Source organism: Protopterus annectens, chromosome 1.part1 (assembly GCF_019279795.1).
Source record: "Protopterus annectens isolate FY-2018-M chromosome 1.part1, PAN1.0, whole genome shotgun sequence".
In the NCBI taxonomy this organism is placed as follows: Eukaryota; Metazoa; Chordata; order Ceratodontiformes; family Protopteridae; genus Protopterus; species Protopterus annectens.
Window position 1 is genome coordinate 353,594,845 of NC_056726.1, and position 24,369 is coordinate 353,619,213.

General features: G+C 44.1%; 1 protein-coding gene across 1 annotated transcript in view; it reads left to right on the forward strand.

Annotated features, from left to right (window-relative positions):
- UBR4 (ubiquitin protein ligase E3 component n-recognin 4) overlaps nt 1-24,369 on the forward strand; it is a 3,959,899-nt gene that overhangs the window by 1,986,973 nt on the left and 1,948,557 nt on the right. The window contains 2 exon segments of the mRNA XM_044087073.1: nt 2,383-2,494; nt 2,594-2,724. Coding sequence (XP_043943008.1) covers nt 2,383-2,494; nt 2,594-2,724 — 243 coding nt within the window.

The following is a 24,369-nucleotide window of genomic DNA, read 5'->3' on the forward strand; positions in this document are numbered from 1 at the left end:
AAATTCCTAACCCCTGAATCTAGACTTACCCTGGGCCAGGCACTCCTCCTCCCCTTCCTCTTATACACCGTCCCAGTTGTTACCAATATCCAGGCCTGCACTCTAAACAAACTGCAACAGACTTACAATAAAATAGCCAGATTCATTACTAACTCCCCATACAACTCATACCACTGCATTTCTTTAAACTCTCTTCAATGGCTTGAACTTCCCCAGTTTCTGCTATCTTATCAATTTCATATGCTACACTCTATTCTTTATAAACCCCCCTCCTGTCCATCTCTGTCTTCCTTAGTCTCCATCTACATCCCAGACCCTCCATGCTTCTAACCAACAATTACTTCTTTTCTACCACTCAAAAAGGTCAGTAGGCAAACTACTCTGCAAACAGTCCCTTGCCCATGCATGGAACAAACTTCCCCTTGACTTACGTTCAGTCTCCCACACCTCACACTTTAAAAATGAACTAAAAACTTATTTTCTCAGTTCCAGAACCTGCCCTTGCCATGACCCTGCCTAGTCTTCCTTCCCTTTATGTACCCTCAAAAGGGCCATACTTAGTACCTCATTACACCTCTCGCCAATGTGTCTACTATGCATTTGCACAATTTTATACAAACAAAAAATATTCATTGTTGACCTATTGAACTATATCAATGTAAAATTGTTACTTAGCTTCTTTTTAATGCAACTTTAACTTTATGCATGTATCCCAACATATGTGAATTGTTTTGCTATAACTGCTATTATATCAGTATTGTTTAAAATTGTACTCTTGTTTTAAAATGTATTCCTGGAGCTTTTCTCCTTGGGTCTCCACTGAAAATGGGCCACAAGCCCAGTTGGACAAACCTGGTTAACAAATGTCAATAAATAAATAAATAAATAAATAAATATAGTTTATTAAATATTCCACAGTCAAGGTGAATGTGTCAGGTTTTACTGAATGGCGTAACCTTGAGGAGGGCAAGCTTGTTAGCCCAGCACAGTCTGAAAAAGCAGCTGCTTGGAGTATTAGATCTTTGTCCTTTTTTTGAAGAGCCCTTCTCCTGCATGAACATGAACTCAGTGGTTGACTCCCTTACCCATCTGACTTTTGAACTTGTTAGGTTGGTGACATTTAATTTATGTCTTGAATTTTTCCTGATGGTTATTACTTCTGCTTGTATGATATCCAGGCTTTAGGTCATTGTGTATTGAACTTCAAAAGAATAATGTGTCCATTAAGGTGACTACACATTTCCTTCCAAAGCTAGTTTTGGAGTAATCACTGAATCAGTCAGCCAGTCAGTTGATGTTGTTTGCCATGGCAGAAACCCGACTTTTCATACTCTGTATGTGGACAATCTCATCTCATAGGTGTGGCAGTTCAAGATGAACTGTGCCACCTCATTTGCATGACTTGGAAGAGGAATGAAAGTTTTGTGTTTGCCAGGGAAACATTTTCCATGTGAATTGCACGTTGTATTGTTTTTGCAATCAAGTTGCTAATCACTAACTGTTAAATACTGTGGTCAAAAACTGGAGTGGCTCCATCCCTTATTTGTTTCAAGAATGTCTTCACTGCTGACATTTCTGTCATGGCCACTTGGTCTTCCTTGCACACATTGACCAAGTGTTAATGTCTCATCCATGACCGAGGAAGTTGTGCTACTTTTGGGGGAGTCATTACTTCAGAACTCTTGTGCAGTCATTCAGTTTTTTTTTTTCCTTCGTAACAACTGCTTGGAACTCAGCCCAGTGGAGGGGGACCCATCAAGGAGGGTCCTGAATATATTGGCTTATACAAATGTACTTTATATCAGTAGAACAACAAGGGAACTTAGTTGATGGTTCAGTGATATTGTCTATCTGTTCTGCTGTATGAATGGTTTATCCACCACCTGCTGCTGTTGGAGCCTTGTGGAAATCGGATCATTATGTATGTGCCAGATTTTTTTTCATTTACAAGATGGTTTGTGGAAAACTGACAGATTGCCCAAGAACAAATGTGGTTACATAGCCAGATTGATTCTTCAAAATAATTATGGATTCATATTAGTTTTTTACAGAGAAGTGTGAAATTGCTTTTTTTGAAGATTTACCCATGCAAGTACATCTCTAGGAGTGTCCTCTTTATAAGTCTGGTGATGCGCAAGTATGTTTTTCTAGGCTTCAGTTTGTTATAGTTATCTTTTTTAAAAGGCAAATTGAAAGGCTTACTCTCTCATGAGGTGTCTAAATTTGAGTCTTTAAAAATACACAGATGACAGATATGAGAAAAAATTGGAAAATAGAAAAATGCTTTCCTAGTTTGAAACCCATTACACTTGAATAATAATGACAATATGTTGTTCATAGATAAAAAGTTTATGTACTGACACAAGGACATTTGTATTGCAGGATCCAGCAGTGAGCTTCTCCTGTAAGCAGGCATTAATCAGAGTGCTGCGACCCAGAAGTAAGCGCCGTCATGTGACTCTACCTTCCTCACCTCGCAGCAACACACCTGTTGGTAAGAAACTAATATGGTCTTTACATTTAAACACAGAGCATACTCTGAGTGTAATTGGAAGTGTGGATATATTCATTTTTCTCCTGTATTAACTCACAGGAGACAAAGATGACGATGACGATGATGATGCAGATGATAAAATACAGCCTTCTAGAATTTCAGATGGTGAAAATGTGCGCCAAGAAAGTCAGGATCAAAGCGAAGTCGATCATGGAGACTTTGAGATGGTGGTAAGTATGCATTAGATTTGTTGATCAAGAATGATCAGATGTGGAAGCAACTTTTGGAAATTTCCAAGCTGTGACTATTTGTAGCTATTGGTTGATTAAAACATTTACTTTGCTCCCATTTATCCTTTCTAGTGAGAGAGAGGTTGTTTCAAGAACAGTAAGAAGAAAGCTGTATGCAGTTTTCCAATTTTTTCCTAGAAAGTTTAATTTATGTTTCAGAGCTAGTGGAATACAGGTGATGCACAGATACTTATTTAATTTACTTTCTGCCATTTAGCCTCACTTTAGGACTACTTGGGTTGACCAAGGCACCTAAACAATTAAATTAATATATATATATATATATATATATATATATATATATATATATATATATATATATATGCTGTCCTAGTGCAGAGCATAATGTCATACACTGGTTTAGGCATTCATTCATCTGAGAGGAAAAAAAGTCATTACTAAAGTTGAAGAGCAAGTAACTCTTGTATTTGGCCCACTGAGTAAGGTTCTTCATGTAGAATTTTTTCTTAGTGGTAAGAATGTACCTGTTAAGTATTTATCTTGCTTAATGTGCTGATGATGCAAAGGTAACTTCAGATGGTCAGCTGATCAGTCATCCATCCTTTTTTCTCCTTGGAGATGTGGATTTTGTTACTTGAGTCTTTTCTAGATTTCTTGAATTCAAGAATGGAAGGAATTCTGTATGCCTTGTTTTTTTTCTGTGTTTAAACAAAACTAGGTAGCAAGTCCACCCCTGTCAATATAGAGGTGGTCCTTTACCCTCAATGAGGACAGGCCTCAAGATAAGCAAGAAGCAAAACCCTAAAACATTGATGTTATGTCGTCCTGTCTCGCCTTCATTCTTGCTGGTTGGGTTCGGAACAGAGCATCGGTTCCAACTCAGCCTATTACTAAAGCTCGAGAGCTTCCACTGGTTCGAGGCTATAGCTTATCCCATCATGCTTAGGAAATACACCACAGATCTCGTTTGCCACTAAATTAGATCTGTTGATTCTCACTAGGCTCAAGCTAAGTAAAATACTTTTTGAATATTATTCTGTTTTTTCTAAGTAATTGGTATAAATATTGTTTTTGTTAGTTAACAGTGGTTCTAGGTCTAAGTTTGTGGGGAATTCCTAAGTTTTTGCTTGTTGTGTTTTGTTGTGGCTGGTAGTCGCTTTAGTTATGCCTACAACTCCCTATCTCATTTGTTTAAAACTTTATTGTATCCTTAACAAACCCGTTTAAGTTAGAGGGACACCTTTTTCTTCTAATTCCATCCCTTCCTAAGAGGTTACGTCATTTAAGTTAGAGACGTCTCCTCTGGCTAGAGGAGATCATCGTTTTAGTTAGGGACCTCTCATCTAGATCCTTTTCTCTTCCCTGCATGACTTTGTTAAAAAAAAAAAAAAAAAAAAGTAGAGTAGCAGATATACATTTAGCTTATTATAGTGTGGTGTGTTTAATTGTTTGATAGTTTTTTGCTTGCCTTGTTTGCTGTAGTTGTTTTTCACTATGTCCAAGGAAGGAAAAGAAGTGAAGCAGTCAGGTTTCGTGTGATTCCTGTTCTCAGAAAATAACTTTAACCAATGAACACATTAGTTGTTTACTGTTTAGGTGCAGTAGACCTTCATCGTGTTCATTTGTCATGGATTCAGTTCTAGGGTACTGCAAGAATGTAAAAATAAACTTATGGTTAGGGGATTGCTTCCTCTGGCTGAGGCGCTAGAAGGAAACCAGACCTCTTCCAAATCATCTCAATCCCCAAAGTCTGTCAAGTCAACAAAAAGAGCTTCTTCTTCGGCTTCTGCCTCTGAGCCGGCTAAAAAGCTATCTAAGGATACGACTTCGGAGCCGAAGGCTTTTGGGCCAGAAAAGACTCCTTCAGTTCCACTAGTTTCATCGTAACCAACTAGGAGCCATATATGGAGCAAGTCCCCAGCCTTGGAGCCGGTCTCCTCAGTCACCTATTTTTACAGTCTGTGGCTGGTAGTGTCAAATCCTCGACCCCGTCCTCATGATCCTCTCGAAATCCGTCGGATGACTACGTGGGGCAGATGATCAAGAGGTTGCTTTGCACTCTGGCTCTGGCCAAGATCTTTTAGAGTGTAGCCCAAAAGGAATTGGAACAGACTTCTGCTACTTCCCCTTCTATTCCTCCACTGACCTGAGTGGTTTCAGAGCCAGAGTGCTTGGATGTGTTTGTGGTGGAACCATCGGGTCTGAGACTCACCCCAGGGTTTTCAGTCCCGACTTCTGCTTCGACCTCTTTGGTACCATCTTCTGTCAAGGGGTCTGGGAGCATACGCTCCCCCATCAGGTCCAGGGAGGAGAGTCTGATCGGACCCTTGTCGGATCCAAATCTCCTCTTGGGGCATTGGTGCAGGTGAGTTTGGTACTTACATTGGCCTTAGAGCCTGCTTTCTTGGTATGGGATGAGTTTCCTGTCTCTTCAGACCTGGAGGCTCCTTCGAACCCGGGTCATGGTGCCTTCGAGGTGATGAGTGTGCTGTCACCCCTGTCGGCTTCACTCTCTGATCCAAGCACTCTTCCCCCAAAAGTGCCACTGTCTGCCTCTCTACCATCCCTCCCTCCCAGGCATAGAGAACCGATGCCTAAGGACAACCCATTGGGTGAGTCACACTCTGTCTTCTGAAACCTCCCCATAGGACCCTTCTGGGGAGGTCCATCGGAAGAGAACATGTAAGAGGGAACATCTAGACTCCCCTGAGGAGTCTGTCACTTCAGATGTGGACTTAGATGATTCAGAAAGGTCCCCACCGTCACCCCCTTTGAGTATGTCCAGTTCTCAGACATCCTAGAGATCCTGAAGCATAAAGGTGGCTGGAAGACCCTTATGCCTTCCGAAGATGAGTCCATATACCTGGAGACATTTTGTTCTCGACTCTCCACCTCTTGGGTATCTCTGCCCTTCGACCAGCTCCTCAGCATTATTAGTCGAAAGGCATGGGGCTCTCCAGAATACGTGGAACCTGTTCCGAGGAAGCCCGACAACTGCACCGTCGGACAAAGACTTCTTTAACAAAGCCATCCCAGTAGATGCTACGGTGGTGGCAGCCACCAAAAAGGAGTTAGCTGAGACTTCATCTGTCCATCCACCGAATAAGGAATCTCCAATGATGGACAGGTATGGGAAGCATACGTTCTAGTCAACGGCTTTTTACACTCAGATTGCTGACTCAGATTGCTGAACTATTTGACCCATTTTACTAAAGGAGCTAGGGGATGGCCCTCCAAGGTTCCACAGCTGGAGGGTTCCAGATAAGGTGACCGCCCAGCTTTCTACCTTAAATTCAGTAGTCAACTCATCTATGCGGCTCATTTCTTATGCAGCCAATGGTGCGAGTAGGGCAACTGGTACAGGGATCGCTCTGAGGAGGCATTCCTGGATGCACCTTTGCGAGTTCGCTGAACCCTTCAAGCCTTCCTTCACTAATGCCCCTTTTGACAGCTCGTCCTTGTTCAGGCCAAAAGTTAGAGACACTGTGACCAGGTGTGAACAAGAAGGCAAAACTCTGTCTGCCATGGGAATATATTTTTCCCTCTCTACCAGGCCTTATTCCAAAGACCAGAGGGGTGGGAAAATGTAGTTCCGTAAATCTTGAAGAGCTTTGCCAGATGCATGTGGTGAATCTTCCCCCAGAGGCAGAGGGGGAAATAATGGAAGACGCCGACCTCATGGCAGAGAGGGGTCCACAAAGTCAGGGTGACAGAGATACGTTCTCTGGCAGACCCTTCCAGCCCTTCTGAAAGGAGGGGGCCCGCCTGTCCACCTCTGGAGGCAGTTGGGGGGCAGACTATCACTGTACCCAAGAGCCTGGCTAAACATCACTCAAGACAAATGGGGTACAGTCAATATCCAGGAGATACAACTTACCCTTCTCCACACCACCTCCCAAAACAAGAAAAGTCCTAGACATTCAACCCAGTTAAAGGGATCAAGCAACCCTAGAGATGCAAAGGTTGCTAAGAAAAAGATCTGGATCCGGAACTTAAGGTTCTTTTTAGTTCCAAAAAAATCAGGGGACTGGAGACCCATCTTGGATCTCAGCAGGCTGAAGAAGTCTGTAAAAAAAAAAAAAATCAAAGTTCTGGATGGTGACACTGCAGTCTACTCCCCCGTTCTGAGGTAAGACAATTGGATGTGCTCAGTCAATCTTCAGGATGTGTATTACCATATAAAAATGAACAGGTGATCCAGGATATATCTACTCTTCTGGCTGGGAGCCAGTCATTACCAATTCCGAGCTCTGCCCTTTGGTCTCACTACAGCCCCCAGAGTGTTTACCAAATGAATGGCAGTAGTCACGGCTGACCTGAGGCGTCTAGGATTCCGGGTGTTTCCATACTTGACTGCCACCTCCGAGCATCTACTAACCAAGGCAAAGAGACACCACAGTTTATCTTTGCTCATAACTGGGCATTACCATAAATTTAAAAAAATCTGCCTTTTTGCCATCACAGCATATTTCGTTCATAGGAGTGGACTTAAACACAAAAGACATGGTAGCAAAACTGCCTCCCGACAGGGTACAGACACTGCACCGTCAAGTATACATCTTGCTCTTGAAAAAGAAAGTACAGGAAAGTTTGTTCTAAAGGTCTTAAGCAACTATGGCAGCTGCTATAACATTAGTACCTCTGGCACATCTACATGTGAGAGTCCTGCAGTGGCTACCCTTCGCTTAATGGTCCATGCAGGAGTTATCCATGTCCCACAAGATCTTAATTACAGACTCCGACAAGAAAACCTACGTTGGTGGCTTCAATCTACGCAGATAACTCTAGGTAGGCCTTTCACTCTCCCTCAACCAGTAGCCACAGTGACCAGGGACGCTTCCCAGATAGGGTGGGGGGCATTATCTGGGAAAGACAGTCCAAGGAGCTTGGCCGGAATATGAGTACCACTTAAACATCAATGTCCTAGAGATGAGTGGTGCTTCTGGCGTTGCAGGCATTCCAGAATTCTCTTCCACCAGGTACGATTGCAATACAGACAGACTATCAGTAGTGTAGTATATCAACAAACAAGGCGGAACCAGATCCTACCCCCCTCTATCGAGAGGCCGAGTATGGCAGTTTGCAGTCTCTTCTCAACGGTTTCTGATTGCAGCGCATATTCTGGGGAAATCCACCGTGGTGGTGGACAAATTGAGCAAAGCAATTCTAATGCCTCACAAATGGTCCCTAAAACGGGAAATTGCAAACTAGATTTTTTGCAAGTGGGGCCAGCCTTGCTGTGACCTGTTTGCCATGTCCATGAACACCGAATGCAGCAGCTACCTTGCCCTAATCCCCCCACCGGGGGAGTCACCAAGGGATGTACTCGTTCACGATTGGTCCCCGGGACTTCTTTATGCCTGTACCCCATTTCCTCTAATCCCCAAAGTTCTACAGAAAGCCAAATCTTTGAGTTGCAGGTTAATACTCATTGCTTCGTACTGGCCTTGTCAAATCTGGTTTCCTTTCCTTTGGCCCCATCTCCGAGAAGAGACGTGGATTCTAGACCCGGTACCAGATCTTCTGACTCATCAGTCAGGAACTTTCCATTCCTCTCTTCAAACTCTCAAACTGACAGCTTGGCTGCTCCACTTCCAGTCTTAACCAGGCTTTCAGGCATATCCCCTGCAGTGATTCTAATTTCATCTCATAAGACAGCTATAAAGCTTTATTCTAGCAAATGGAAAAGGTTTTCTTACCGGGCTTCTAAGAATCGCATAGACCCCTTTACAGCCCCTATAAGTACAATTTTAGATGTCTTGGCAGAAAGTTTTAATGAAGGCGCAGCAGCAACTACCATACAAGTACAATTGGCCTCCATATCTAACTATAGGAGACATGGGATCAAAAATAATGTCTCACAGGTGTGGAAAGCTTTCCTGAGAAGCACATTTTTACTAAGGCCTCCAATAAGGGGAACTACCACCTCCTTGGGACCTCAATTTGGCACTGTCTACTCTGATTCTCCCACCATATGAACCAGCTTCCTCTTGCCAACTAAAATTTCTAACTTGGAAAACAGACTTTCTGGTAGCCATTACTTCAGGTAGGAGGATTTCAGAACTTCAAGCTCTGTCAATACACCCTCCCTATTTAGTTTTTCACAGAGAGAGTCTTTCTTAGAATGAATTCTTCATTCCTTCCTCTGAGACCAACTTGAATCAATCCATTGACCTGCATGTTTTCTTTACAAACTATGGCAACAAGGCAGAAACTTCGCTATACCAGTTGGTTGTCCACAGGCAGTTACGCTTCTACTTTCAGAGAACAAAGGAATTTAGAAAATCTGACCAGTTATTTGTTTCCTTCTCAGATAACAGGAGAGGTGCACCAATATCAAAAGTTACCTTGTCAAAATGGCTTACTGACACTATTACCCATGGATAAAATTCTCAACATAAACAGCTGCCAAGAAAGATTAGAGGCCACTCGAGCTATTTCAACTTCGATTGCCTTTCAAGCCAGATAACCTATGGACTCCATCTGTGCTGCAGCCACATGGGTCAAACCTCATACCTTTGTCACTCATTACAAAGTAGACGTGGCCTCGAACGGGGCTTCCTTTGCTTCCACTGTTCTGAAGAGTTTATTCCCTTGAGCCACCCAAGAAAGACTGTGCTAGGGACGCTGTTCCAACCAGCAAGAATGAAGGCGAGATAGGACAACATAACATTAAGAAGTTATGTACTCACCATAATGTTCCATGTTTGTTGTCCATAATCTTGCTTTCATTCTTGCATCCCACCCTCCTTCCCCCAACCTTCGCTCTTGGAGGATCGAGAGGAAATTTTTATTGATTGCAAATTGTGTTCTTTGCTTCCCTTCTTGCCTGTTGAGACATAGGCAAGTAACTATTACCATTGGGTTTTTGTACATGATTTTGGATATGTTACTATCTTGCAAACAAGTTCTGGGTTGTATTCCCTAAGTATGATGGGATAGGGTATAGCCTCGAGCCAGTGGAAGCTCTCGAGCTTTAGTAATAGGCTGAGTCGGAACCGATGCTGGGTTCCGAACCCAACCAGCAAGAATAAAGGCAAGATTATGGACAACAAACCTGGAACGTTATGGTGAGTACATAACTTCTTATTTAGAAATATTTGCTGAACAGCTCCACTTACGTGCTTGGAGGATAGTTTTACCCTGAGTTGATATGACTGTCTTTCATGTCTCTGGAGTTAATTGATGCTTGTATTTATTTTAATTTTACTTGCATTTTGGTTACTGAGGTAGAACACTGAGCACAGAATGACCAGTTGCAGACTCACCATAGGTTACAATCAGATTGTGTAACAGTGAAGAGTACAAGTTCAAATGTTTATATGCAAGTATTAGGCTAGCTGCTTTTTGTGGAGCATTTTAGACTTGGCTAATTTTCCCTTGGTGAGAATTAAACAGTGTTCTTCTCGTTTGTGAGGTAAACACCTTCAGCATTATACCAAACCATAATCCCCATTTTCTGAGCAAATAGCATAATAGAACAGCTGTCACAAGCCTTTATAGAAAGATTTTGTGCTGTGTGCTTCTTGTACTTGTGTGAAGCAGTAGGCTAGATAATTTAATGAAAATAAGATCATCTTTCCAAGGGGCAGTTATTCTTCAGCAGCTTGTTTGGGGACCTTAAGGAGGCTGGACCAAGAAGAAACTGCTCAAGCTTTGCTATAAGAATGGAAGGGAAAATTTTTTTCCTGTCAACAATGTTTTAAAGGTTATTTGTGACTTTATGGCTGAGATACTGTTGAAAATCTAGATGTGTGGTCAGGGTGCTGCTTTGCATCGTAAACTGAATTTGTTCAAGGCTGTTGCAAGGTTGGAATTTATCATAGGAGGCTTTAAGTCAACATCGCTTGTGTGAGGTTGGTCTTCAATGTCTCTTGTAAACATCTAAATTACACTACAGCTAAAATAATGACCCAGGTACACATACATTAATATTACACAGAACAAGCCTTAGGTAACCCTTTTGTTCACTGTATGTTTTCTTTTCAACAGTTATCATTCACTCTGTCAGTACATGATTGTTCATTTCCTTCTTTCCCTTAAACCTCATTCTTCCTCCTGAACCAATGTTGTTCTGTGTGTATCATTCCCACAAATTCCATTTACTTTTGTGTAGTTTGTTTCCATTTTCTAAGGTTCCCAGCTCCAGTTACTCATTTACAATATTCATTACTTCAGTTAATGTGTTTAGATTTTGATGTCTTTTATTAGTTGCTTTTTTGGCAGCCAGAAGCATTACACTTAGTAAGGGCTTATTATGTCTGGGCAAATTAGAGCCTATATCGAATCTCAAAAGAATCATTTTCTTAATTACAGCAATTTGCTGTACCCTGTAGGGGATTTTGGACTTTGCCAACTTGTACATTTCCAGAACACAAGTTCTCACGTACCTCTGTTTCCCATCAGACACTCCTTCATTTGCATCTGCAAGTACTATACTTGTCTTTGTTTTATACAGCATATTTTCATTTACTGTAAGTTAACCAAAAAAGTATTTTTGTTAACAAAAAAAAAAAGTCAGTGTAATTACATTTAGGGGGGGGGGGGGATCTAGGAGTTTGGATGATTTGTCATTTCATTCTGAATCCCGTCTTTGAAATCCACTGATGTTATGTAGTCCAATCTCACCTACATTCTTACCCGTGGGTTCGGAACCGATATTCGGCTCCGACTCGGCCATACTTTTAGCTCAAAGTCTTTCTATTGGCTGGGCTAAGATGGTATCCCATGCTGCACTGCTCTCTATCCCCAGATCTCGTTTGCCGCTCCTGTAGCTCGGACGTGGTCTCGCTCTTGGCTGTGGCGCGAAGTACCTTTTCTTTTTTATAACAGAAGTTTTTTGCACAAAAAAAAAAAGCTATTTTCATAGCTATTTGTGTGTTTTTTGACTGTGCTGTGGAAAAGTTGTTTTGTTTCTTATAGCGTGTTCTTGTGGTATCCCACTAGCTGTTTCCAGCAGGCTAGGCCCATTTCAGTTAGAGGACCTAGTCTGTCCCCTTGCTTTCCTTGTGTGCTAACGTTTTCCCTTGGGCTAAACTGTTTAAATTAGAGGAATTAGTCCTCTCCCTTGTACTTGTGTCTAAGAACCGTTTTAGTTAGAGGTCTTTGTGGTGAACTGTGTGTTCTGTTCCCGCGCTTGTGGCTGTTTGACTGTTGGTCTAGTTTTTGAGTTAGTTACTTGGTGTTTGTGGTAACTATGTCTAAAGATACTAAGGTGCATAAGCCCTTGGGCTTTAAGAAGTGCTCCAAGTGCAGCTATAATATGTCCATCACTGATGGGCACTCTGTGTGTACTGTCTGGGAGCGATTCACCTCCAGGAATCATGTAGTTTTTGTCATGCCTTTAGCCCGCGTGTTCTTCAGGAAAACAAAAAAAAATTGATTTTGAAGGGACTTCTGAAGCTCTCCTTCGAGGAGGGTTTGGAGAGTGCTTCCAGCTTTAAGGCTTCTCCATCAAAAGCAAAATCTTCCAAGGCAAAAAAGCGATTCCCGGCTCCATCAGTATCAGCGGAGCCACCGGAGAAAACAGCAAAATCTTCAACGACATCCTTGGCTCCATTGTCCTCTGGGCTGCAGGAAGTGTCATTGGTTATGGAACCTGCTTCAGCTCCAATTTTCTTGGAGCCTGTTCGGAGCCAGTCGCCTAGCATTAGGCCGGTATCTCCTCCTTGCAGGTCTCCTTCAGAGAGGAGGTCTCGATCTCCTTCCCTATCCTCCAAGTCCTCCAGGACCTTATCAGATGTGGACATCGATAGAGTGGTGCAGGGACTTCTTCAGACACCAGTACTGGCAAAATTGTTTTCAGCTTCGACCCAGTCAGCTCCGGAGTCGGTCCCTCAACCTACATCGATACTTCCTCCGAGCGCATCTCAGCTTTCGGAGCTGGAGTGCTCGGCAACGTGCGATGTCCCTAGGTCGGTTCCGACAGCCCCTCCTGGCGTATCAGTTTCAACATCGGCTCCAACCCCGTCGGCACCGTCCACAGGGTTCAGGACTCCGGATTAATTGGTCGGACCCAAGGGAGAGGCTTTGGGACACCTCTCTGCTCCTAGCCTCCCTCTCGGTGCTTCGGCACAGGGAAGCCTGACTCCTGTCTCTGCTTCAGAAGCTGGTCAATCTTTGGATCCGGGAGGACCAGCTTTCGAGGCCATGCGGAGCGCACTGGCTAGGTCGTCAGCGGCATCATACGGTTCGGTCACTCTGTTCCCTACAGCATCGGTGCAGGTCTCTGATCGCCATCTATCTGTGGACAGCGGAGCCCCAAGGCCTCAGGGTACCCCCACGAGTGGTCCCCATATTTCTGAGGGCCCCTCAGAGTTTTTGCCTGAGGAGCCACCCAGAAAGAGAACGTGCAAGAGGAAGCACATAGATTCCCAAGATGAGTCATTTCAGACACCGACTTCGAGGAATCGGAGAGGTCCCCTTAGTCATCCTCTGAGGATGTTTCTTTCTCTGACATCCTAGAGATTTTGAAGCAAAGAGGTTACTGGCCATCCAAAGCCCCCTCTGAAGAGGAGTCTGTGTTCCTGAAGGCCTTAGGTGCTCAGCCCTCCGCCTCCTGTGTGTCTCCACCCATTGGCGAGCTTCTGGATTTGGTTTGTCGAAGAGTGTGGGAAGCCCCTGACTCTCTGGAACCAGTCCCCAGGAGACGCAATAAATTTTAGTCTGCTCCTCCTGAAAAGGAATTTCTATCCAAGGGAGTCCCTGTGAATGCCATGGTGGTGGCAGCAGCCACCCAGAAGGAATTAGCTGAGACTTCTTCCACCGTCCATCCCCCTAACAAGGAGTCTAGGACTATGGACCAGTACGGGAAGCGTACAGTGTTCATAGTGTTTCACTGCTGCAGTTATTACACTTGGGTTATCCTGCTGGCAGGCTAACCGCAGTTGGCCAGAGTTCCAAAGTCTAGGTCCAGCGTCTGTTGCTGTCGCCTCTTCCCTGACGTCAGTGCGCCAGGGGTATAAAAGATGCAACCGACGCCATTTTCTTCAGTCTTTCTTGCCGCGCGGTGCCTGAAGTAAAAGCAGTTTGCAAGTGCCGGTCGGCCAATTCCTGAGATTTTTTCGAAATCGAGGTTCAGAACTGAAGTCTTTAATAAAGCTAAGTACCCCTTTGGGGATACTTTTTCTTGCTCCAGACCGATGTCAGTAAAAGTTAATAATTGTATTTCTTGTGGGAAGCAAATACCTCGTAAGGACTTTCACTCCTACTTATTCCTTGCCTAGGCCCTGACCACGACGTTACTAGTTGTCGGTTTTGTGCTGGATTCAACAAACGCACTATTAAGCGTCTGTTTGATTTTGCTTTACATTACTTTGGCTGAAGTTTAACTACATAATGCCGTTGGAACAACCGACTACCGGAATTCATAAAAAACGCAGACACAAAGAAAAGGACAGGCATCCGAGGTCCAAAACCGATGACGAAGCCTCTTTTAGGCCGTTTGCCGGTTCTCAGTGAGGCGCTTTCGCAGCCCCTGACACCTGCTACCTCAGAGCCACAGGCCGTATCCGATACCCACGTGGAGACACCTAGGCCTGTGGAAACTCAAGGTATTGGGCCTGCGGAAACTATTCCCTCAGATGGGTCCGGAGCCTCTGAGCAGGCATCGGCTTCTGAGGGTGTTTTCAGACCTTCACAGCTTACTATAAAGTCCACTGCAGCAGCCAAGGCAAAGTCAAAAACACCATTAAAGACAAGGAAACAAGTACAGCATTCTCCTGAACAGTCAACAATGCCAAAGAAACAGATGCTTAAAATGGCCGAAGACCTAATTACTTTGATCAGGGGTTCCCATCCCCCTCCTGATAAAAGGCCTAGACGAGACACTGACTATAATTCCTCTGACCAGGTTTCTATTTCCTCTGATTCCTCTTCAGATCAGGGATATTCTCTCCCTCCCTACGAGGACTCTGATGCAGAAGATCTATACCTTCAGCCTCTCCGCCTGAGAATTACTCTTTTGGGGAAACCCTGCACACCATGAGGGAGCATTTCCATTGGGAGAGCCAGGATTACTCAGAATCCAAGAAAAAGCTCAGAGACTTTTTTATTGCCTCAGCACAAGCCCCTGGCTATTCCACCTGTGCTTGATATTGTTGTTGATGTTTTCTCTGAATCCAGTCTGTCTCCTTATTCTTTACCCCCTGCACCAGTCAGGCCGGATACTACAGGGTCACTGACTCTCATAAATTTCTTTAAAAAAATCCTGCTGCGGACCCAGAAACAATTTCTCAGGGTCCCAAAGGGGTTAAGGCTTCCACTGCTAAAAACCTTGTCCCCTCTGATAGGGATTCCTGAGCTCTGGATAGATGGGGAGAAAAGTTTACACTTCTGCTACTTTAGCTGTAAGGGCTTTAAATTGCCAGTTTCACATGCTTAAATATCAGCACTGCCTCATGTCTGTGTTAAAACAGAAAATGCTTACAAACACAAAGTCCTGACAGTAAGGGAATGCAGGATTTATTGCATGCAGCTGAACAAGTGGGAAAGCATAGTCTGCAATGTGGTTTTGATTCATTAGATGCTTCATGTAGAGCTGCAGTTACAGGCTCTGTCATTCGAAGGCATGCTTGGTTGAAAGAACAAAGTTTACCTGAACATGTTAAAGTAAAATTATTGGATGCTCCACTACAGCATGATACTTTGGTGTTAAGGCAGAAGAGGTGTTAAAAATGGAGGATAAAGCAAAATCAATGCAAGACAGTAAAGGATTTCTTACAGGTTCAACCACCTAGGTATAGCAGAAACTGGTCCTCAAAAAACTGGTCCTTTCCAGTGTCAGGCCACAAAGAGGCAGATACAAATGCCCAAGAGGCAGATCTCAGCCCCAAGGCTCTTACAGACCTAAACAATGGGGTGCTTCAGCCCCCAAAGGAGGAGAAGACAAGTCACAACCTTATAGGAAGCAGTCCCAATGACTTCCCTGTACAAATGCCGAGCACTTGACTTTTGGCAGCACCCCTAGGGGGAATGCTAACACTTTTCTCACAAAATTGGCACATGATCACCCAGGACAAATGGGTACTGAATATTGTTTCTCAGGGTTACAGGTTCCACTTTCACATCCTTCCAAAATCAAAAGGTATGCCGGACCTGCCACAAAACCAATGGACAGAGGCACAAAAACAAATTGCTGCTCTCTTGGACATGGGAGCTATTCAAAGAGTACCACAGCAAGAACAAGGACAAGGATTTTACTTAAGACTTTTCCTAGTACCCAGAAAGGGCAAAGCCTGGAGACCAATACTGGACTTGTCAATCCTAAATACTTTCCTGGATGTTCCAAAATTCAAAATGTTAACACTGCAGCAACTTCTACCCATACTGGGCAAGAAGGCTTGGCTAGTTACTTTGGACCTCAAGGAGGCATACCTGCATGTCCCAATCAGACAATCTTGCAGAAGATACCTCAGATTCATAGCTAGCTCAATGCATTACCAATTCTCTGCACTGCCCTTTGGCTTATCTACTGCACCCAGGGTCTTCACAGAATGCCTGGCACCAGTAATTGCATTTTGCAGACAGAGGAATTCAAATATATCCTTATTTGGACGACTGCCTTATTCAAGCAGAGAGCAAGGACATTCTTCTAATGCATTTGGCGTTTGTAAAAAGAATACTAATTTGCCTAGGGTACACAGTAAACGAAAATAAATCAAAACTAGTGCCCTCTCAAGAGATAATATTCCCGGGTGCAAGCTTAAATACAACTGCCCAGATGCCTTATCTCACGCCAGACAAACAAAGGCAACTGACTCATTACTTTCAAATGGTGGCAACAAAGACCCAGCTCCCTGCAAGAAAAATTCTGCAGGCCCAGGGCTTCATGGTGTCCTGCATTCTACTAATTCTGTATGCAAGACTGCATATGAGGAAACTACAGTGGTACCTAAAAAGTGTTTGGACTCAACATTGCCACAGCCTGGAAACAATAATAACTTTAATTCCCTGCCTGCAACAGGAGTTTCGATGGTGATCCCAGGCCTGTTACCACAACAAGGGACAGCATTTCACCTTACCCACAGCCAGGCAGACAATAACAACAGATGCTTCGGATTATGCCTGGGGCACATATGGCAGGAAAATGTATTCAGGGCACGTGGCCCAAGGAACAAATGCATCTTCACATCAATCAAAAAGAGATGCTAGCTGTGCAAAATGCCCTGACAGCTTTCAAGGACCTTTTACATCCAGGACAACTATTAATAAAGACTGACATTACCACAGTTATGTGGTACATAAGCAAGTGAGCACACATTCCTACCACTTCTGCAGGCAAGCCATGACTTTGTGGAACACAGCACTGACCTATCAAGTACATCTGCAGGCACGAAAAATACATGGCAGACGAACTAAGCAGAAATCTCATGGATCCTCACGAATGGAAACTAAATCCACAGGTGTTCAGCATGATAGCAAGGAAATGGGGACGCCCAGACATAGATCTTTTTGCCTCCCCTCACAACTGCCAACTACAGAAATTCTGCACAAGAACTTATCACGCACAAGCATGGAAAGTGGATGCTCTATCATTCAGCTGGAAAACCCTGACAGTTTATGCCTTCCCTCCACTGCCTTTTCTTCCCAAGGTGCTCCTAAAAGTCAGACAAGAGAGGCCAAAAATTGTCCTGATTGCCCCAGACTGGCCACGCCAGCACTGGTACCCAATCCTAAAGAGCTTGTCTCAAGGCTCAGCCTGGCCTGTACCTCAAATTCCTCATCTTCTGACTCAACTAAACAATCAGATTCTGCACAGTCAACTCAGAGCCTTAATTCTGGCATCATGGCAGATAATGTAGCCACTCAGACCGCACCTCTCTCTAAAGCTGTTACGGATGTCATTTTAGAAGCCAGGAGGCCCAGCACTAGGAAATCTTATGCAGAAAAATGGAAGAGATGCTGCTTGGAACCAGGCACAATGACTCGAACCACTTGTACCAAAAATACCTCATATTTTACAATAACTAACTGAGATGCTGGACAAAGGCCTGTCCTCCTCATCTATTAAGATCCATGCCTCTGCCATTTCAGCTCATTACAATACGGAACCTCCTATTTTTTCACATCCACTACTAAGGCAGTACCTCAGAGGGGCAAAAAACAGAAGACCCTCAAGGAGAGCACCAATACCTACTTGGGATCTCAATTTTGTTTTAGAAAAGCTCACACTGCCTCCTTTTTAACCAGCCAGCACAGCTGATATAAAATTCTTATCATGGAAAACTGCTCTGCTCCTAGCAATAACTTCAGCAAGAAGAGTCTCAGAGTTACAGGCATTAATGGCAGTGGAACCTTTCATCATTTTTCACCAGGACAGGGTCTGTCTTAGGACAAACCCAACATTTATGCCAAAGGTGGTTTCCAATGTGGCTCTTAACCAAACCATTCATTTGCCAACTTTCTATCCAAATCCCCAGAATAAAGGGGAGAGACTTCTGCACACTTTGGACATACACAGACAGCTACAATTCTACTTGGACAAAACAAAAGCTTTCAGAAAAAAACTAAGCAAATGTTTGTAGCCTATGCTGCAGGATCACAAGGAAAGCCCATCTCAAAGCAGCCAATTTCAAAATGGATAGGACACTGCATTCGCTTTGGTTATGCACAACATGGCAAATCAGTGCCTAAGGGCATTAGGCCACATTCTACCAGAGCAGCAGCCACTTCAGCAGCCTTTCTCAGAGGAATACCAACCAAAGACATTTTAGAAGCTGCAACCTGGAGTTCAGTGCACACTTTCACCAAGCACTACCACTTACCTCTCTACTCTAAATCCAGAGCAGGCTTTGCCACTGCAGTTCTGCAGGGCCTGGTAGCCTCCCCTAATCCTATTTAGCCCAAGCCACCCAAGCCTCAGCTTTGGGATTCAACACAAGTGTAATGACTGCAACAGTAAAACACGATGAACATAGTACAGTTGTGTACCTACCATAAATGTAGATGTTCGAGTGTATTCACTGTTGCAGTCCAGGTTACCCACCCACCATCCCCCTTTTCTTTGCTGGGACTTTTATGTACTTCTCAACTCTATTCAACCTATGTGGTGTAATTGCTTGTAGATGAAAGAAATGTTTATATTGGTACATGCATGCATTTTGGCATATTTTTATTTTTTCAGCCTTCCTATCTGGGGGCACCTGACATCTGGGGCAAGAAAAACTTAAGAAAATGGTGTCTGTTGCATCTTTTATACCCCTGGCGCACTGATGTCAGGGAAGCGGCGACAGCAACGGATGCCAGACCTAGACTTTGGAACTCTGGCCGACTGCGGGTAGCCTGCCAGCAGGATAACCCAAGTGTAATGACTGCAACAGTGAATACACTCGAACATCTACATTTATGGTAGGTACACAACTGTACTTTTTCTTCAGCGGCCTTTACTTTGTGGTCACTGAATTACTTATCACACTTTACACGGCTCCAGAGAGATCTCCTAAAGGAACTTGGAGATACTCTAACAGGTAACATTTCTGAGGCGGTGGCTCAGAAGGTCAACGCTCAGATGTCTACCCTCAATTCTATTGCGAACTCCTCCAAGAGGCTGATCTCCCATGCAGCCGAGGGAGCGAGTAGGGCAGCAAGTTCAGGAGTCGCTCTTAGGAGACAGGCCTGGATGCGCTTTTGTCATTTCGCAGAGGCCTTCAAGTTTTTATTCACCGACGCCCCAGTTGATGGTTCCTCTTTGTTAGGAACCAAGGTAAAAGACACTCTCACTAGGTGCGAGCAAGAGTCAAAAACTCTGTCTGCCATAGGAGTCCGTTTTTCTATTCCCTCTAGGCCTTTATCCCAAGGCCCAGAGGGGTGGAAAGATGTGGTTCAAGAAATTACAGAGGTTTTTTCCCGGTGCACAAGGTGAGCCCCCTCCAGAGGCAGGGGAGGGGGTTGGTTATTCAGGTAGATGCTGCCCTCGCAACTCGGGAGACCGTGATTCCTTTCATGGTTCTCCCTACCGCCGCTCCTGATGGGTGGCCCGACTGTGCGTTTCCGGAGCCAGTCGGGGGTTGAATCTCATACCCAGAGGCCTGGCAAGATATCACCCAGGACCAATGGGTTCTACAAATAATTTCCGGAGGATATGTCATTCCTTTCTCGTCAAATCCCCCTCCAATCAAGAAATTCCTGGATGTTCCACCCAGTCAAAGGGATTCCGCAGCTTCAGAAGTTTCAAAGCTGCTAGAAAAAGGAGCCATCCAACATGTCCCCTCAGACCAGATTGGATTAGGGACTTACTCCAGATTCTTTTTGGTGCCGAAAAGGACAGGGGACCTGAGACCCATTTTGGATCTCAGCCGATTGAACACCAATGTGCAAAAGTCCAAGTTTCGAATGGTCATGTTGCAGTCTATTCTCCCATTGTTGGGAAAAGAAGTGTGGATGTGCTCCACCAACCCCAAGGATGCTTACTACCACATAAAGATGGACAGGGCATCCAGAAGTCACCTACGCTTCCGGCTGGGAGCCAGTCACTTTCAGTTTCGAGCCCTGCCCTTTGGTCTCACCACAGCCCCCAGGGCGTTTACCAAATACATGGCAGTGGTGACTGCTCACTTGAGTCATCAGGGATTCCAAGTGTTTCCATACCTGGACGACTGGCTCCTTACTGCCACCACCAGGCATCAGCTACTTCAGACCAGCGACGCTACTATCAACCTATGCCAACAGTTGGGCATCACCTTGAACTGGGAAAAAGTCTGTCTTGTTGCCCTCGCAGCATGTCACTTTCATAGGTGCCGAATTAGACACCATCCTCATGCGGGCGTTTCCCACAGGAAAGAATCAGAGTCCTACAACAACAGGTTTACGCCTTGCTCCCTCTGAGAAGAGTAAAGGCAAGATTGGTCCTCCAATTTTTGGGGACGATGGCTGCTACGATTGTTAGTCCCCCTTGCAAGGTTACATATGAGGCTCCTTCAGTGGCTACTCTTCGCCCAGTGGTCTCTTTATCGTCTTCCACTTTCTCACCCTATTCTACTCACAGATAGGTGCAAACAGGATCTCAGTTGGTGGCTTCACACTGACAACCTCATTGCGGGAAAGCCCTTCGTTCCTTCACCTCCGCTTGCCACGGTGACCATGGATGCCTGCCAGATGGGTTGGCGGGGCATTATCTAGGCAGGACAGTCCAAAGCACGTGGCAAGAGCACGAGATGCATCTGCATATCAATGTCCTGGAGATGAGGGTAGTACTACTAGCGTTGCTAGCACTTCAGAGCTTTTTCCTCTCGGGGCTATTGCAATCCACTCAGACAATATGTCAGTGGTATGGTATCTGAACAAACAGGGAGGAACCAAGTTGTATCCCCTTTGCCGAGAGGCCATACGAGTGTGGCAGTGGGCAGTGTCTTCCCAACGTTTTCTAGTAGCAACGCACATTCCGGGGAAGTGCAATGTGATCGCAGACAGGCTAAGCAGACCTATTCTGATGCCTCAGGAGTGGTCCCTGAACTGTCCAGTTGCGGAGCAGATTTTCCGCAGGTGGGGTCAGCCTTGCTGCAACCTTTTTGCCAGCCCCATCAATGCCAAATACAGCAGCTACTACACCCTTATCCCCCCTCAGGTGGTGTCACCCAGGGACGCTCTAGTCCACGATTGGCCCTCCGGTCTACTATATGCCTTCCCTCTGGTTTCTTTCCTGTCAAAGGTTATTCAGAAAGCGCAGTCCTTGGGAAGCACAATGATTGATTGCTCCACACTGGCCTCTTCAAATTTGGTTCCCCTTTCTCCATCCCTGTCTCATGGACGCTCCTTGGATTCTGGACCCACAACCAGAAACTGACTCGCATGTCAGGGCAGCTCCATCCCTCTCTTCGGACCCTCCGGTTGACAGCCTGGCTGCTCCACTTCTGTCATTAGTCAGGCTTTACAAATTTTCACCGGAGGTGGTTCATATTCTATCTTCCTCTCATAAGCCTTTGACCAGGAAGATTTATTACAGCAAATAGAAGAGGTTTTCCATCTGGACACATGCCAAAAGATTGACCCTTACACAGCTCCAATCTCATCAGTATTGGAGTTCCTTTCTATGCTTTTCAACCAGGGTTCAGCTGCCGCAACCATTAAAGTCCAGTTGGCGGCGATTTCTACCTTTCATGTTGCAGACAAACCTAGCCTAATGGCACATGGACTCTGTAAGGCTTTCCTGAAGGGCACTTTGTTGCTTCGTCCTCCTATCTATAAACCAGTTATGTCTTGGGACTTGAACTTTGTTCTACAGGGTCTTACTTCACCCCCCTTTGAGCCTGCAGCCATTTGTGATTTAAAATTCTTAACTTGGAAGTCTGTCTTTTTGGTAGCCATCACTTCATCCAGATGCGTTTCGGAGCTTCAAGCTTCATCAATCAAAGCTCCTTATTTGATTTTTCATAAGGACAGGGTTTCTCTCGGACTGAATCCTTCCTTTCTTCCCAAAGTAGCGTCAGTTAGTAACCTTAACCATTCAATTGAATTGCCAGTGTTTTTTCCTCAGTTCTCAAACAAGGCAGAATTCAACTTTCATCAGTTGGATGTGCACAGACAATTAAGATTTTATTTGCACAGAACGAAGGACCTCAGAAAATCTGATCAGTTGTTTCATTTTTGGAAAACAGAATTTGGTCTCCTGTTTCCAAAGTCATGTTGTCCAGGTGGATTTCCAGTTGTATTTCATTCATTTATACTTCAGGGGGAAGAGATTTACCATTCTGAGTGAAGGCTCACTCTACCCGGTCTGTACATCTACAGCTTTTCAGGCCAGATTGTCTGTGGATGATATTTGTGCTGTGGCTACTTGGGCATCTCCTCACACCTTTGGTTACTCATTACAAGTTAGATATGGTATCTAGAGGCAGGTCTTCTTTTGGTTCCACAGTGCTCAGGAGTATTTTCCACTGAGCCTCCCAGGATTTAGGTGCTGGGGACGCTGTCCCATGGGTAAGAATGTAGGCGAGATTGGGCTACATAACATCAAAAAGTTATGTACTCACCATAACGTTCGATGTATGTAGTCCATCTCACCTCAATTTCTTACTTACCCCCCCCCCCCCCCCACCTTCCCCCTTCCTGGAGGATCTGCAGGTTAAGCCTGGTTTCAGAGTTTCCTTCATTCTTGGCTTGTTCTTCCTTCCTTAGGTGGTGTTATGCATGGAGAATGAGTGCTGGTGCTCGCAGCAAACTAGATCTGGAGATAGAGAGCAGTGTAGCATGGAATACCATCTTAGCCCAGCCAGTAGAAAGACTTTGAGCTAAAGGTATGGCCGAGTCGGAACCGGAACCCACGGGTAAGAATGTGAGGCGAGATGGACTACATACTTTGAAAGTTATGGTGAGTACATAACTTCTTGTTTTTAATCAACAGGCTGTAAAATATTCAGCTGTCTGCTTTGAGGATGGCCACATTAACAGTAAATCATAACATTTAGGTTTTTACACCTTATGTGTCTTATTTCTGGGCCAGGGTTTTTTGTGACCTGTCCCTAAATTCCTATGAAATGTGAAGCTACTCTCCCGTGACGCTGCTATAATTCCAGCATTGCTAGGAATTTTTTCCTCTCGGTTCTTGCTTTTGTACTTCATATTCTGCTTTAATACCAGAGTTATTTAATCAGCATAGAGCCTTGCACTCATGTCATTTTCAATTAAGGGATTGTAATGTTGTGGTTGCTGTAGATTTTTCTCCTTGATTCAACACAGAAATCCTTTTTTTTTTTTTTTTTAATGTCCGTGTTATAATTACTGCTGTATTTCATAAAATTGGATACCAAGATGTTGGATAAGAAATGAGAGACAATAAGGTTTAACAATTATTAAAATACCCCCTGACAGTAGATGTCTAAATAGTAAACCTACTTTCAAATCCCTACTAAAAGATCTCCTAGTCAAAACTTGGATATGTTTCTGTACAGAACCAGACTAATTTCACCTGTTCATGACTTTCACCATCCCTAGATCTAAATAAGTCTATCTAAGGGGAAATCCTCAGACATCTTAAGGTATAATGCCTGTACAAAAAACACTTCCAGATATCCTAAACCTTTTGCACTTAGTTGCATACTTGGGAACCATACAGATATCTTTCCATTGTTCCTTGATAAATTGCTTTTACATTTTCTGTTGTCATTCTTTTCTGACCTCGTTGGGTTGATTCTTAGTTATCTTGCACTATTTTATATGGCCCACTAATTATCCCTTTTTAACAGCTGCTTCTGTTCTAGACTCAACCAAAAACCCTGTGGTAGCTTTTTTTTTCACTTAGCACTTCACTATCCCTTACTCTTGTCTTAGAATCAATCCCAGATATGGAAGGCAGTTGTAACCTGCAGTGCAAGCAATTTATTGGCCTCATCCCACTCTACGTAGTTATTTGCTAACAATGCATTGGCCCCTTTACTAATTTTTTCCAATGTACCCTTACTTGCTGTCATCTTGAGTGCTAAAATCTCCTTTCTCCATTCCTGTATTGGCTTAGTTTTTAGATTAGTTTCTGCAGTTTTATGAAAAAATATTTGTGTGGTGGTCTCCTTAAAGACCTTTATCCAAAATCATACTCCCTCTGTATTTATCAATCTGTGTATCTAATAATGCTTGTATTTTACTATGTATATCTGTAATAGAGTTTCTGGTTTCTTAGTTTTTGTATTACCT